Genomic DNA, 16,278 nt, shown 5'->3' with positions numbered 1-16,278 from the left:
AATATATTCCGAAACCTCCGAGATAAAAATGAACAGGTGCATCCATAAATCAAGTTGAGTTGATGCCTAGTGTAAAAAGAATGCCATTTGCTACATTTACAAATGGATGCTGACTTTTTCCATGATACACTGCAGTATATGATGTATCCATGTTGGCTTTTGTTTCTGTTGTTGTTTGAGTTTTTTTTATTAATTTCTTTACCTCCTCTCTTTTCTCCAAACAGCAACAAACAGACATCAGGTTACGAGAAATGTTAGAGGTTAGTATTCTAGTGGTAGCTTGACAACAACTCTCATGGTTACTTCACTCTTCAACGAAGTCCACGGCCAAAAATCTGAAGATGTTAAAAGAGTGTGATGTTAAAAACTGTAGGATTATTAATTAAACTGTGATGTGAATTAAATATATTGTTAAGCACTATGTGGACCAAGCAAAAAAGAGAACATTTTAGGAAGGAGATGAGGGGAGTTTAGCATTGCATTGTGGTGGGTTTATTGTTCATGCTGAGTGAAAACACAGGAGCTGTCACTATTAGATGCAACTTTTGATGAATATTATCAGTGCCTTATCCCTGCGGGATGCCTGTGGTTTCCTTGTATGATTTAGATTTACTCATGTGCTACATGTGTGTTGGATTGTTATCCAGTTTGTTCATTCAATCTTGTGTTGTAGGAGGAAGACTATCCTGGAGCCATTCAACTCTGCTTGGAATGTCAGAAGGCTGCTAGTACATTCAGACACTACAAATGCATCACGTAAAAAAGCATCCTGTCAAGTCTTCAACTATTTTTTCAAAACTTATAACCGATTCATAGCCATATTTCCATTAGTATGGATCAGTTTTCAGATCTTTGGTTTTGTAAATGTTGATACTGGCAAACTAGTTGTGCTGTATACATGTGTAGATAATCCATATTTATTTGGCAGATTTTACACAATGTGAATAGCGGATAGTGAAGTCAAATGAATGAATCAGTTAATCAAATACTTGTCAAGTGATTGCTCTATCTGTATTCTTTGTCTCCTGTGCTACAGTGAGCTGAGTTCCAAGCTTCAAGACACATTAGAAATGATAGAGGTAAGAGATGCACCTTAATCTTGTAAAAGTCATGCTACCTTTTTTATACACCTACAAAACAAAACTATTTTGAACATCAGAACGTTTTCCTTTGACAGTTTTCAGCCAGGTTACTATGTTGTTCATATTGCTTGTGAATGGTTCTTAACTTAGGTTTGCTGGAAACACACTAAGTAATAGTTTCTGCTAGTGGCTATGTGAAATTAAGCACTCAGTTTTCTTCATGAGTGGTTTAAGCGAGGAGGGCTAGCCACGATTATTGAACTTAAATAAAGTATACAATTGCTGATCTGCAAAAAAGTACTTCCACTACTGAACTCAGTATCCCTGGAAAGGTTTTGCTGAATCTAAAAATACACATATCTCAATGCTTAGCTCATTTTGTTGTGACAGATGTCATGTAGATACCATTTAGTTGGCGTGCACATGGGCATTGCACAGAATATCCTGGGTGTAGGATCAAGAGGACTTAGGCCCAGTGGGTGCGTGTTTGGTGTCTAGATTAACATTCATCAAATGATACGTTTTCTTACATGAACAGGAGCAGCTTGACCAGGCCCTAGCCAAGACCTGTATCAACTTTGATGTCAAACACTATGAGAAGGTACAAACGGCATACACGCTGCTGGGAAAGACACAGGTAATGCAAACTAGCAAATATCACTCCCTCTCTGCGGGGGGAATGATACAGTTAACACCTGAAAACTCTGGTTTGTCACTTAGAGTAATATGGTAGGTCTTAGATATTTCCAGAACATTCTTTCAGGCTGGTCAGAACTTAAATTTCAGACGTTTTGTGGAAATTCACTACACCCTATTATACAGTATTTCACCGTGTGAACTTGGTCATCCCTTGACCTAGGCCACCCAAACCAGGCAACCCCCCCCCCCCAGTATAGAATGTTTCTATGGGACCTATACAGTAAGTGTACACAATTTGGAGCTTTAATCCAATGTGTCGTGCCACTGGACTATTAGACTCCCAACTATGCAACAAATGCGATCGCAAGTGAGGTTGTTGGTTCCATACTAAAAACCGTTACAATGAGAGACAAATTATGATACAGATTCCGTTGGAGGGATTTCCCTGGGAGTGTCTTCGCCATTTGATGTTTGTTTGTTTGTTTGTTTGTTGTGGTGTTTGTTTGTTTGTGATTATTTGGCAATTGGCCGGGATAGCCCACAAAAGTCTTTCAACTTCTTTCCAGTGGGGTCTCTTGATAGAAGATGTGTAAAGAAATTACAGTTTTAGTGGTGGGAGAAAAACCCAAGAATGACATTCTAGGGAAGACCCATGGAATCAGGGTAGGGACTGAAAACCCAATCCACATGTAGGCCCAGACGGGATTCGAACCAAGGTCACAGCAGTGGACGGCGAGGAAAGTACTGCTACGCCAACCTGATTGCCCGATGATGAAGCTTAATATCATGAGGTGTAATAAAGGTGATTCGGACAGCCTCAACAACCATTTACATGTAGATGTTTGTCATATGAGGAATTGTATTCCAGTATTACAGTATTCTTTTTATAACCCTTACCACTCTGAATCCTTCAAAATCCTCTTTGCCAAAGTGGAGGAATTTGGAGGATTGAGGTTACATGGCAAAAGTGCGTTACTGATTCCGTAGGATGCACTTTGTCAAGGTCTTGGGCTGGACCTTGTTGTGTTGTTGCTCAGCCATGCATAAATATAGGCCTGGATAATGCTTGAAATCCTCCGTACTGCTCCAGGATGTCACTGGCCAAGCCTCAACATATTGACAGTTACTGCCGCAGGTTTTTGCAGGATTCAGGCAGTGGTCACCCCTCCACGGACCATATTCAAGAAATAATGGAGGAATTTGCAGGATTGAGGCTATATGCTAATTTTCCATGATGCCAATTGGAGGATTTTGCAGGATTGAGGTATGCATCCTAGCCCTAGGCATTTTTGCTAGGATGTAACCTCAATCCTGCAAAATCCTTCAGCTGCCTTTATGTAAAAATAGCATCTAACCTCAATCCTGCCAATTCCTCCAATTTGCAAAGAGGATTTGGGAGGATTTGGGATGGTTAGGGTTAAATCTATAGAAATAGCAACTTTTTGAGTAGTAAAACCAACCTTGAACTCAAATTATCTGAATTTTGTCCCCAGACTGCCATGGATCAACTCCACATGCACTTCACCAGTGCTATCCACAACTCTGCTTTCACCATCGTGGTGGGCTATGTAGAGCTGATGAGTGGCTCTGAAGATACTAACTTCCAGAAGATGCAATATAAGGACCTCTGCAGTGTAAGTTCACAATCTGTAGTCACTGCCCTTTAGTTATCCCATCTTGGTAGTTAAAGTGTTCATTACTGGATAACAACCCACTAACTGATTATTTTGTTGACTACTTATTCATTTTGTCATGCCTTTACATTTACTTTTGCATTTGGTTACTGTGTGAATCTAACAGTTATACATTTTTCTACTGTGAGCTGGTATACACCAAATATCCCTTTGATGTTTATGCGCCTAAATATAGACACATTCTTAATTCTGTACACGTGTAGTGTTTGTTATCTCATATTAAAAGTCGTTATTTGTTGGAATTACCAAATATAAAACTTTGTGTATTAGTCCTGGATTGCAACAAATATATTTAGGCTGAGATTCCTTTTCCAATGAGTATGCCAGCTGCCATATAAGTATTACATCCGTCTTCTGCAAGACTCTTAATTGAAGTCCACACTTTAATTATCATTATCTTCAAACGAACTTGTATCCTCGATCCTTATTGGTCGATCAGTGGCAACAAAACTGTGATATTGTACTGTATTGCACGGTCCATATCACACCCTGCGTTTTGCGCTATTCTAAGGTGCGAACGTGCGACAATCCAGCTGCATGCGGTAAACTGCTAAAGTTCGCATAAAGCATTCTAGTTCTATCTTTACTGTGCGTCAAGTTTGCTTGAAGATGAATTCGTTATCGCACTCGCACTTGTAGAACACGGAAAATGTAGTGCGTCTGTGTCCAACATTTCAGCCTTGTGGTATGTGAGACACAGATGCACTTCATTATTCCGTGTTCCACTCGCGCTCGTGTGATAACTTGTAATGATATTCATTTCATTGTGCTTTTCAGAATTGTGAACATGATATTTGTAGGGATTTACTGGAGATTTTTTTTTACATATGACCTGTTTTATTTGGTGTTGATCAGTGGTCTAGTTTAGTTGTAAAATAGTGCTGTAATTCTGTAATGATGAATTACCCAGAACATTTGAGTTGTCAAACAAAACCTGAACATGCAGTGTTTGAAACTATGTGGTTGATTCAGGTTCTTTCTTTGGATTTCATTTTTTAGCATGTTACCACGGATACTTACATTCCCTGCCTGGTGGATCTCTGCAAAGCATTATGGGAAGTGATGAAGAGTTACTACAAGACAATTGAATGGCATGAAGCAAATGAGGATCCTATCAGTCCAATGGCTAAGGAGCAAATAGGTACATAAGGAACGCACTCAGTCAAATATCAGTCCAATGTCCAAGGAGCAAATAGGTACATAAGGAACGCACTCAGTCAAATATCAGTCAATGGCCAAGGAGCAAATAGGTACATAAGGAACGCACTCAGTCAAATATCAGTCAATGGCTAAGGAGCAAATAGGTACATAAGGAATGCACTCAGTCAAATATCAGTCAATGGCCAAGGAGCAAATAGGTACATAAGGAATGCACTCAGTCAAATATCAGTCCAATGGCCAAGGAGTAAATAGGTACATAAGGAATGCACTCAGTCATATAACAGTCCAATGGCCAAGGAGCAAATAGGTACATAAGGAATGCACTCAGTCAAATATCAGTCCAATGGCCAAGGAGCAAATAGGTACATAAGGAATGCACTCAGTCAAATATCAGTCCAATGGCCAAGGAGCAAATAGGTACATAAGGAATGCACTCAGTCAAATATCAGTCCAATGGCCAAGGAGCAAATAGGTACATAAGGAATGCACTCAGTCAAATATCAGTCCAATGGCCAAGGAGCAAATAGGTACATAAGGAATGCACTCAGTCATATAACAGTCAATGGCCGAGGAGCAAATAGGTACATAAGGAATGCACTCAGTCAAATATCAGTCAATGGCCAAGGAGCAAATAGGTACATAAAGAATGCACTCAGTCAAATATCAGTCCAATGGCCAAGGAGTAAATAGGTACATAAGGAACGCACTCAGTCATATAACAGTCCAATGGCCAAGGAGCAAATAGGTACATAAGGAATGCACTCAGTCAAATATCAGTCCAATGGCCAAGGAGCAAATAGGTACATAAGGAATGCACTCAGTCAAATATCAGTCCAATGGCCAAGGAGCAAATAGGTACATAAGGAATGCACTCAGTCAAATATCAGTCCAATGGCCAAGGAGCAAATAGGTACATAAGGAATGCACTCAGTCATATAACAGTCAATGGCCAAGGAGCAAATAGGTACATAAGGAATGCACTCAGTCAAATATCAGTCCAATGGCCAAGGAGCAAATAGGTACATAAGGAATGCACTCAGTCATATAACAGTCAATGGCCAAGGAGCAAATAGGTACATAAGGAATGCACTCAGTCAAATATCAGTCCAATGGCCAAGGAGCAAATAGGTACATAAGGAATGCACTCAGTCAAATATCAGTCAATGGCCAAGGAGCAAATAGGTACATAAGGAATGCACTCAGTCAAATATCAGTCCAATGGCCAAGGAGCAAATAGGTACATAAGGAATGCACTCAGTCAAATATCAGTCCAATGGCCAAGGAGCAAATAGGTACATAAGGAATGCACTCAGTCATATAACAGTCAATGGCCAAGGAGCAAATAGGTACATAAGGAATGCACTCAGTCATATAACAGTCAATGGCCAAGGAGCAAATAGGTACATAAGGAATGCACTCAGTCAAATATCAGTCCAATGGCCAAGGAGCAAATAGGTACATAAGGAATGCACTCAGTCATATAACAGTCCAATGGCCAAGGAGCAAATAGGTACATAAGGAACGCACTCAGTCATATAACAGTCAATGGCCAAGGAGCAAATAGGTACATAAGGAATGCACTTGTCATATAACAGTCAATGGCCAAGGAGCAAATAGGTACATAAGGAATGCACTCAGTCATATAACAGTCCAATGGCCAAGGAGCAAATAGGTACATAAGGAATGCACTTGTCATATAACAGTCAATGGCCAAGGAGCAAATAGGTACATAAGGAATGCACTTGTCATATAACAGTCAGTGTAAAATGCCAAGGCAAATATCCATTCTAAGAAATCAGCCTGGCATTGCCATGTGTCCCCATAGAGGAATGCTGGTCTGTAGACATTTGCAAATGATGTCACTGCAACTTCAGTGTATCTGTCTGCAGCAACTGCCAATTTGTGTACTATTCATTAAAATAAATCATAATATAAATAATTTGATACATACAAACCACAGACATCATGTAAATTAAACTACTGAAATTCTAGAGAGAATTCATTGTTTGGCTAATGAAGGCTTTTTTTGCATTGACTCAGCACATTATTCAAACTAGCGACCTGCTACAAGTGGCTATGCAAACTAAGAAGTGATATGTTAGATTATTTGATGCGCCATAGCCTCATATTACGATTTAGCCCCATAAAGGCAGCTCAGATACAAGACTGGCTCTGTATCCAGGCCCCGTGGCCATCTGTGGGGAAAAAACACCTGGAAATTTGCTTTTTATAACAAATATACCATCTTGTTGCTTTACTTCCTCTTAGGATGCATAATTATTACCTGGTCACTGAATTTGAGTAAAAAGCTGGGCATTCTCAGATGTGTTTTTGACAGAGAAAATGTTAACAATTGTTGGTTCCCCAGAAATTACAAGGAACTACTTTTGAAAGAGACATCTTTTTAATTGCCCTAGGAGCTATGGAGGGTCTTAAAAATGTTAGAAAAATATTCAGGGATTCCACGTCCACAGGAAAAGGGTTGACTCTTGATGAATTGTTGGGTTATTTTCTGTTTGTTTATTTGTTTTATTTTTGTTCAGAGGAAGCTGTAGGGACAGACATGGAAGCTTCATTCAATCGTCGGTATATCAAGACCAAGCTGGAACATGGTTTGACAAGAATCTGGCAGGTAAGTCGACGCCTACTGTCATCTTGAACCCTTTCTGTAGTTATGTCTTGTACAGGCGCGGTTCTAGAGCCAATATTTTTTTGGGGGGGGGCTAGCAAGGTGGATCCAGAATTTTTTTCAGGGAGGCATGCTGAAAAAATTTGGGGGGGGGGCTAAAGCCCCCCCCCCCCCCCCCCCTGTTTAAACCTCACGCATGTTACTTTTACGAATTAACACTCACGCATGTTACTGGGTGTTAGTTCGTGAAAACCGCATAATAAAAAATGTTGGTTTCAGGAACTAACACCTGGATGCATGCACGCATATCGGACACTGACGCAAAAAAGAATGATTTTGGTTTTCACAAACTGAAACTCAAGCATATTGCGGAAATACTATTTGGAGAAAAAATACTTTCAAAGGTTTGACACAAATCTATTCCATCCATACTTGTGGGCTTTTCACAAATTTGATTAAAAACCTTTTTACTGGTGAAATTGAGATCAGTGTTTAGTTCTTGAAAACATAAAATGTATGGAGTGCGCGCATGCAGTGCCGGGTGGGTGTTCATGGAAATGAAAATAACACGGCTCTGTAAATACACGTGAGTGTTAGTTCATGGTGTCGGTGACGAAAAGTGCACCAAGTTTACTCCATTCAGATGAAGTTACATATGCTTAAATGAGAATAATAATTTCATTTAAATATAAGTGGGCCCAAACAGATGATCTTGACATGCATATAATTTACTTGAATACAAATCCAAGGCCAAATGAATGCTACTAACTTTCTTCTGGATTGACCTGTTGCTTCTGCAGGATGTGCAACAGAAGGTCAAGATATTTCTTCTAGGAACTGATCTGTCCAATTTCAAATACGATGATTTCATCCATGTCCTAGATCTTGTCAATAGGTAAGATACATTCCAATATCAAATGCATTAAAAAATACATTAACCATTCCATTCTTGTTTAGAAGTTACATGTTATTTTTTTTCAGGTTGTTGTTTCTTAAAAGTATCAGTAAAAACAATAACATGAAGTTTCAAATAACGTTTTCAACACAGTGTTGTGGTCACAAGTCAATCAGAGCAAAAAGAGTGATGCGAAAACACTATTGGTAAGAAATAGACATTGTGGGGGACTAATGCTAATTGTTTTGTACTCTTACTTTCCTGTAGGCTGATTCGCGTTGGTGAGGAGTTTTGTGGGAGTAAATCAGAGAGTCTCCATGATTCTCTGAGACAACAGAGTCTAAACTACTTCAAGAACTACCACAGGTAACAAGTGATTATACATGTAGTTCACATCTTTGTGACGATAAACAGCACTTGCTATTTCATACCTTTGTCTTGAAACTACAATCACATTTGAACCTAAACTTTTTTTTCTGTGATTCAACAACCTGGTCCATGAAGGGTTGCCTTTTTCAGTTTGCAAAACATGGACAAAGTTGCATGAATTGGAAAGCCAGGAGTAAGAGTTTTATTCTACATAATTGTACATAGTATACAGATATTGAGCACTGGCAGTGGTGTGGTAATACGTATACTAACCTCCCTCGGTGATCCAATGGAGCATTCTGTTTTCCATTGGCTTCACTTCAGGACAACAGAACACTTTTATGGATCTCCAAGTTAGGCAGATTTTACTGCACAACAAGTTAAGAACTCAAGTTTGTTTTATAATGCCTTACCGTTGATTTTGCTTAATTTTTAGGGATGTCTGATTAATTGAACCAAAATCCAATACAAATGTATTTCTATTTCAGTTTGAAATATGTTGAAAATTTACGTGCACTTTTCAAAACTACCCCTTAAGGAAATGTTTGAACCCAACTCTGTAGCCCATGGGAACAGTAGGCGCAATGTGCACCCAAATGCATGTGCACATATAGACTTCCGGTGGCTACATTTGTTGCTATGCGTATAGTACTTTCTCAGAGTGAGGCAGCCGATATATATTTTGTGGGCTGTTCTCAGCAAGAAGGTAAATTTGTCAATGACATGTGACTCACTCTCGATCAATCAATGTGGGTGATGTGTTATCACCGCTATAGTATAAAGCCCATGCGTGTGTATGTGTGTGTGTGTTTGCAAGTTGGTCACAGTTGATGGTACGTGAAGTGTGCAGTTGCCCGAAAGCAGGCATTCATTCGCCAAGGCAGAAATAATGCATCCGCGTCCCGTGCGAGCGGGTGAAGTGAAGCCTCGTTATCTGATAACCATTAGCCGTCCTACCATCTGAACAGTCACAGACATCAAAATTTCAGTTCACTTCCTCTGCCATGCCTTTATATGCAAGCTAGTCATTAACAGTCAGATCAAATTTCCTATAGGCACTGTGTCATGTCAAATTCCATCAACAGACAAAAGCAAGTAGGTACTGCTGGCTGATCAATCACATAATAGTCAAAACCTACTGTGTCTGAATGCATAAACAGTCACAGCAAGTCAGTCCTGCTTCATGTAGGCATAGTATTTCTACCTGTTAAAACCAGTCAATTGATTGATTTCGACCGTTCAATTTCGTGAGCAAGTAATGGAGGTTTCAGTGATTCCAAAAACTCAGAGTTATGGCAACCGGGATCCTATTCTATATCTTGTAAAACTTCATTATGGAAGTTATTAATCGCAGTAACGAGGGTTTAAATTTGCTGCTCCCTGAGACAAAGTTCCTCTAAGTATATCTTTACAGCTACACCTGCTACAATAGTCTGATGATCCTCCCCCCCCCCCCATCCCTGCAGGTCCCGCCTTGATGAACTCCAGATGTTCCTAGAGAATGAAGGTTGGGAACTATGCCCTGTCAAGGCCAACTTCACCATAACTAACCTGCATGAGTTCCGTTTCGTCCGACTGACGAGCATGGCTCCTAGGGGAGATTCCAGCAATCAATCCAGTCCTTCCACCAGGAGTGGGACTAGAGATAGTTTCTTCAACCGATTTGGTGATCATGGGAGTCCATTTGACCAACGGATGGATGATGAAGAAGCAGAGGATATGATTGGAACTAATGGCGTGAGTACAGGAAATAGTCAACTACTATCACATGGTTTGAGAATGGACAGTTGATGTAAGCTCCCTTAGGTTGCAGAAGTTGACAAACGAGTTCCAAGGTTCAAGCCAAGGGAACTAGCTTATCAACTTTCAGTACCGAGGGGAACTACGATCTATTATCCACATTAAATTAACCCTTTCATGCCCACATTGTTTATTGACTTGGCTCTCCCCAGGACCGAATTGTTTGCTCAGTCATGCGGAAATCACTAGAGCGTGAAAAAAGTGACCACAAGTCCAAAACTTACTTTTTTCAACCCCGATTTTCACTGCCAAGGAGTGATTAAAATCATAGGTGTTGTGTGTAAAGTTTGTTCCTTGAACCTTACTCTTTTATCTGATGTAAAAATGAAGTCCATATGCGCAAATATAAGAAAGTTATGCCTTTTTGTTCATCTGGTCCCATTTATCAAACTGCAAGCCATTTTACCACATGACCAAATGGCACTCCATACCTCAAATTGTGCATGGATACTTCTGAAGCACTTTTCTCATTTTTTTTGTAATGGTAACCTTATAAATAAACTACACCATTAGAAAGATCCGAAAACACTCTTTCAGCTAGTATATAGTTGATGTATGGGCGGCCAAACATATCAACATACCGACTTTCTGAAAAGTAGTGAATATATCTGTGTTGAGGGTGTTTTGTGTGTGGTTTCCTGGTCGACTAAAGTCGCCCATGGGAACCAGCAGGGGGGTAGTTCTTGTCGACAAAAGTCGCCCATGGGAAGGAAAGGGTTAACCCTTAATGAATTCTAAAGTTAAACATTTTAAACTTTGATATTATTATAATGCACTGAGTCAGTTACCCTTTGTTTTGTATGTTTCATAAAAATAAACCATGTGATGGTTGTTATACATGTACTATATTTCATACATATTCAGTAACACATTGTGAAGTTTACGAGGAGCTTGGTCATGGTCATGCACTGTATGAACTTTTGAAGTATGAAGAGTCCAAGCATGAGTGTGTGGAATCATGGTTGCATGCATTCCATGTGGGAGCACACTACCCCATCTTCTCACTGAATGGGTAATCCATGCAATAGTCGACTGCTCACACATACTTGCAGCATATGTGAATACCCACATGCATCCGTGGTGCATAGCAGTACTAGCATCTGGTACCTATAGGTGAATTAGCCTGATAGAACTTGGATCTTGCTTTAAATATGTTATATTGCTAGTTTACAAATTCATCTTGGAAGCACATGTTTTGATGGAAGGTTTGCATTTTGTGGCATAGGTTGAAGACATTGATGATGAGTCTCATGGCAATGACGATTCCGATGACAGTGATGTACCCGATGAGCTCAAACAAGATTTCATTGATGAGTTGACTGAAGAGAAACCTACAAGAAGGTAGGAGGATGCTTGAAAATGGACTTCCTGCAAGTCTTGTATGTGTTCCTACATTATTGAGCATAATATCAGTGGATAGAGTCAGGTTTTCTTCATCATGTCCATCCATGATTGTGGAGTGCCGTGGCCTCGTCGTCTGGCGCATTAAATTCATGGTCTTGTGGATAATTCTGCAGGTTGTGGGTTCGAGTCCAGCCTGTGGCTATGGTGCGTGTGCCCTTGGGCAAGGCACTTTGTCACTCATTGCTTCTCCCCACCCAGGAGTAAATGGGTACCTGTGAGGGTAGAGTTGGTTATTGTGGTTGATTTTAGCTGCTTTGCGCTGAAATGGCAGCATGGAGCTGTATACTCCCCAGGGAGCTTAGATTGCCTTTGGAATGTTTCATTGGCCCAATGAGCACAGTAATAATGATGTAGCACCTTCAGCAACAAAAATGGTGGATACATGCACTTTATAAATACGCATTATTTGTCATTATTATTACATACATGACATAGTTTGATTGAATGCCTTCCACTGCTCTCAGTGGTCCCTAATACAGAGCTTTATTACAGCAGCCATATGGGCACATGCATCAACAAGAGAGGACACTTTTTTACCACTGTTGAGAGCCCAGTGGAGTGGGACACCCCCATGAGCGCAGTGGTTCATGGATGTAGACTTATGTTATTCTGAATGTGCACCAAGCTATAGCATCTTTGTGTCAGCATCAGGTGTCATCGGCAATGCGTTTGAATGTCTCCCTCAACAACCCCTTTCTTAGGGGAGTGATGAAGGGGGTACTTGTGCACGGACCCATATCTCTGGACATCATAAAACAAGGCTTAGTGTGTTCCGAAAAGTATCAGACCTTTACTCACTGTAGCGCCTAACACCCCCCCCCCCCCCAGCACTCTATAGCCCTTTTCACACTTGACAAATCTCAGGGTTGACGCAGGGTTGAAAACATGCATTGTTTCACACTTAGAGAATTTCAACCCTGCGTCAACCCCAAGACTGAGTTCGCCCCAGGTTGAAGTCAACCCTGCTCCAGGCAGGGTTGAGATTTTCAACCCGAGTTAAAATAGCAACTGAGCATGATAGGCTTGATTTGCATGCAATAAGTGTGAAATGATGCGGGGTTGAGAGCGGGGTTGAAAAATCAAAAACTCAACCCAGGGCAGCACTGGGTTCGCCCACGGTTGAGTTCAACCTAGGTTGTGAGGCTCTAGTGTGAAACGGGCTGATGGTTTTATTGATTTTCAGTGAATAAACACAATGTAATACAATGTAGTACAGGTGATAATGGGTTAAATGAGCAAGTAGGAATGTGTGTTCTTTTATAGTCTCAGGAAGCGGCGATCACTCAACAAGGGCCCAGTGCCAATACTTGCCAACACAACACTCAATGTTCTACGACTATTTGGTAAGTTGGTACATAAAGTTGACATAATGTAAGGGAAAAAGTGGAACATTGCCTAATGCGACAAACTCCTCATTTGTGAACTCTATTCTTTATCTTGAAATTTGTGTGGATGATGTTTAGAGCTAAGAAATATTTGAAATGATATTTTTGGCTTCTAACTAGCACCACTTGAACAAAGATATTGACCAATTGGGGAACCACAGACATGGGGCTGGATAGCTCAGTTGGTAGAGCACTGGAATGGTTATCTGGGGGTCGCAGGTTCAAACCCGCTGCAGTCAATTTCCGTGTTGAACTTTTCAAAACAAATGATATTTTTTGCTGGTCCCAGAGGGCCAGTCTACAGTCCTCGTTTTACAGTCCTCATTTTACAGTCCTCGTTTTACAGTCCTCGTTTTACAGTCCTCGTTTTACAGTCCTCGTTTTACAGTCCTCGTTTGACCTCACGTGACTGACTCACCAACTCACTTGTGAATTAGACTGGTTGCCTATATCACTAAATTACTGCCCCTTGTGATTTACACTGGCCTGTGAGCAGCTTCACGAGGCTTGTCTATTCATGTGTGTCATGTAGCATCTGCACCACATCTGCATGAGTCTGGCAATGCTGGTTTTATATACTTTTGTGATACATGTCTCCATCCAAACGGCGAAAGTGAATTTCCATCACCTTACTACTGCAGCTTATTGGCCGTTCTTAATCAGTTGAATAGAATTGTGCACTGTGGGATCAGCTTGCCTTGTCTGGTGCAATCAAGTTTCCATTTAATAAGGATATAGCTTTTAATGTTTAAAGGTAGAGTATATCATTTGCAGCTATCCAAAAAGTAACTGCCGAAAATATTGTTGAAAAGCTTACTTGGTTTAAGATAGTAATGGCACTAAACTCCCTGTGAAATTGTTCTTTCTGGCATGCTGTCATTTTGAAGAATGATGCATCTAAAGACGCATTTTTAGAAATTTCCGTAAGTAGTTTGTTTTTAATTTGGCGTAGCCGTGAATGGGTGCGCTCAAGCATTGACACGACGCACACACGTGCGGGGTTGCTATCACTGTCAGTTCAGCACGTGGCATCGCGCAGCTGCAATCGGCTGAATAATAACGTGGCCCGGACACTGATATCGGGCGCAATTCAAAACATGGCTTGGCAACTTTTGATTTGAAATCTAGATCCTAGAAAATTGTTTTCCACAGCATTCACTGAGCTAAAACTTCATCAGGTTAGTAATTAATCATCTTTCTTTAGATTTTGAGCACTTTTGTTACTTCAAACGAAAAAAATGCACAAATGATGTACTCTACCTTTAAGAAAGGTCTGTTGCATGGTCTTCAATAAACTGGACTTTACAAAAGTTCAAGTATTGTTTCTGCACATGTTTAACAAGTAGTCATTCATTCTACTTTTCCATCAGGCAAGTACATGCAGATGATGGCAGTTCTCAAGCCGATAGCCTTTGATGTGGTTCTGTGTATGTCTCAGCTCTTTGATTACTACCTATTTGCTGTGTACACCTTCTTTGCTACTGACATGGTAAATTATATAGGATATTTTCAGCATAATCCTTGAAATGATTATTGTGTCAATAGAAGAAGCGTGTGAAGTCACAGGCTTCCCATTCACTGGTCATGTGAATATCTAGGTACCAGACACTGATTTGTCAGGCACCAGACTCATTTTTTTATGCAGTAACATGCAAATCCAATCAGAAATCATGGTCAGGTATCATTATTAATAATAAATCATTTTTAAATCAAAATGTTCCTTTGAAGATTTCCCAGCGTCTCCTCAAATAAGGTTTTTATAGAGTTAATCGTGTATCATTTTATGTGTTTTTTTTCCAGAATGACTCTTTTGGGCTGAGCTTGAGCAACAGAATCCGCACCACCCTCAAGCGCATCAGTGACAACATGATCCAGCATGAACCCCCACCGGGCATGCTGCCAAACCCCATGGAAAACAGGGTGAGACATGCTGACACACACACACAGGACCCATTTTGATCTGATACATGGTACCCTGTGGAGACATGTATAATAGGGAACAAACATTTGTATTTCTATATGTGAATACGTCTCCACAAGGTTATCACGAAATAGATATATGGATTTTACTCAAAAACTAGGAATTTCCAAGGTGTGTTGATCAGTCGCAAAATGAAGGATTTTATGTAAGGCCAAAAAAAAAGGCTCCGGTTTCTGGTCTGCGCGCGCACGTTGCCGTAGCCATGCACGTCGGCAAAATTAAAAAGTTTTTTGTCAATGTTAGATGATGTCTCAAAACCGTCAAACTCACTGGTTTGACTAGAATCCTGCTGCTGCACAATTTTAACGTGTTTTTAGATGGGGTTACGGTCGAGTATAAGCTTTATGTGGCCTCGCTGGGCTCCGATACATTTTGCACTCAATTTAGTCGGGCACCATTTGTAGTCATCAGCCGACATTTGACGGAAAAAACAAGTAAAAAGAAAAAAAAAAGCTGCGTCGCCGCACCACTTTTGGGGCAAGCTCCATACCAGAAACCGAAGACTTTTTTTTCTAGCCTAAGGGATATTAAGTCCAAATTTCAGCCCAGAAATTATTTCTGGTTAAAATAGGAGCATTTTGAAATTAGATTTTCTAACTCAAAATTTTAGTACACGAGAACAAAGAAATGACTCCACAAAGATACAAATTCCAGTATGTGTGTATATGCACTAGTATACAATGTGTCGATAATGTATGCACAAGTATGTATGTGTAGATAATGTATGTACTAATTGTGCAAACCTTTTGGACCAAGATGCCACCAGTCGCACTCTTTATTCACACAACATGAGGCCCAGAAATGAAGAGACTCTTTTTTTTCATGAACACAAGCCACGAACATCAATGATGATTAAGCACTATCTTACAACATTAGACTGTCTTGCTAGCATGCAGTGCCATATATTAACGAGGTTTCACCTCACCCGCTTCATTGAGTAGGTGGCTTCGCTGCCTGGCCTGCTTGGCAGGCTTCGCCACTTTGCAAGCTTTGCTAGCGTTGGCGTGCTTCGCATGCAATCAACTTGTGGACGATCAACTTATGAATACACATACATCTTTTGTACTTTATAGTAGTGTGATGATATAATCAGCCTATTTTGTGCCTTTTTACTGACAGGAGCGTATAGGCTTCCCTCATGTGTCTCCCATTGTAGAACTGACTGGAATTGAGCAGCTACATGGACTAGCAGAGAGGATCGTGGGAACAGAATCACTGTAAGAATAGAAAGAAGACAAA

General features: G+C 40.4%; 1 protein-coding gene across 1 annotated transcript in view; it reads left to right on the top strand.

Moving 5' to 3' along the window:
• LOC119719194 (syndetin-like) overlaps positions 1–16,278 on the top strand; it is a 34,432-nt gene that overhangs the window by 8,092 nt on the left and 10,062 nt on the right. Inside the window, exons 8-22 of the mRNA XM_038188555.1 lie at positions 225–260; positions 674–756; positions 1,037–1,079; positions 1,621–1,719; positions 3,215–3,355; positions 4,415–4,556; positions 7,120–7,208; positions 8,006–8,100; positions 8,368–8,466; positions 9,936–10,206; positions 11,495–11,610; positions 12,937–13,016; positions 14,429–14,547; positions 14,859–14,978; positions 16,159–16,256. Coding sequence (XP_038044483.1) covers positions 225–260; positions 674–756; positions 1,037–1,079; positions 1,621–1,719; positions 3,215–3,355; positions 4,415–4,556; positions 7,120–7,208; positions 8,006–8,100; positions 8,368–8,466; positions 9,936–10,206; positions 11,495–11,610; positions 12,937–13,016; positions 14,429–14,547; positions 14,859–14,978; positions 16,159–16,256 — 1,631 coding nt within the window. The remainder of the gene's footprint in view (positions 1–224; positions 261–673; positions 757–1,036; positions 1,080–1,620; positions 1,720–3,214; positions 3,356–4,414; positions 4,557–7,119; positions 7,209–8,005; positions 8,101–8,367; positions 8,467–9,935; positions 10,207–11,494; positions 11,611–12,936; positions 13,017–14,428; positions 14,548–14,858; positions 14,979–16,158; positions 16,257–16,278) is intronic.

The sequence above is a fragment of the Patiria miniata genome, unplaced genomic scaffold (genome assembly GCF_015706575.1).
Source record: "Patiria miniata isolate m_02_andy unplaced genomic scaffold, ASM1570657v1 HiC_scaffold_8, whole genome shotgun sequence".
NCBI classification, from domain to species: Eukaryota; Metazoa; Echinodermata; class Asteroidea; order Valvatida; family Asterinidae; genus Patiria; species Patiria miniata.
The sequence above is the reverse complement of the archived record's forward strand: the minus strand, read 5'-3'. Positions and strand labels throughout refer to the sequence as shown.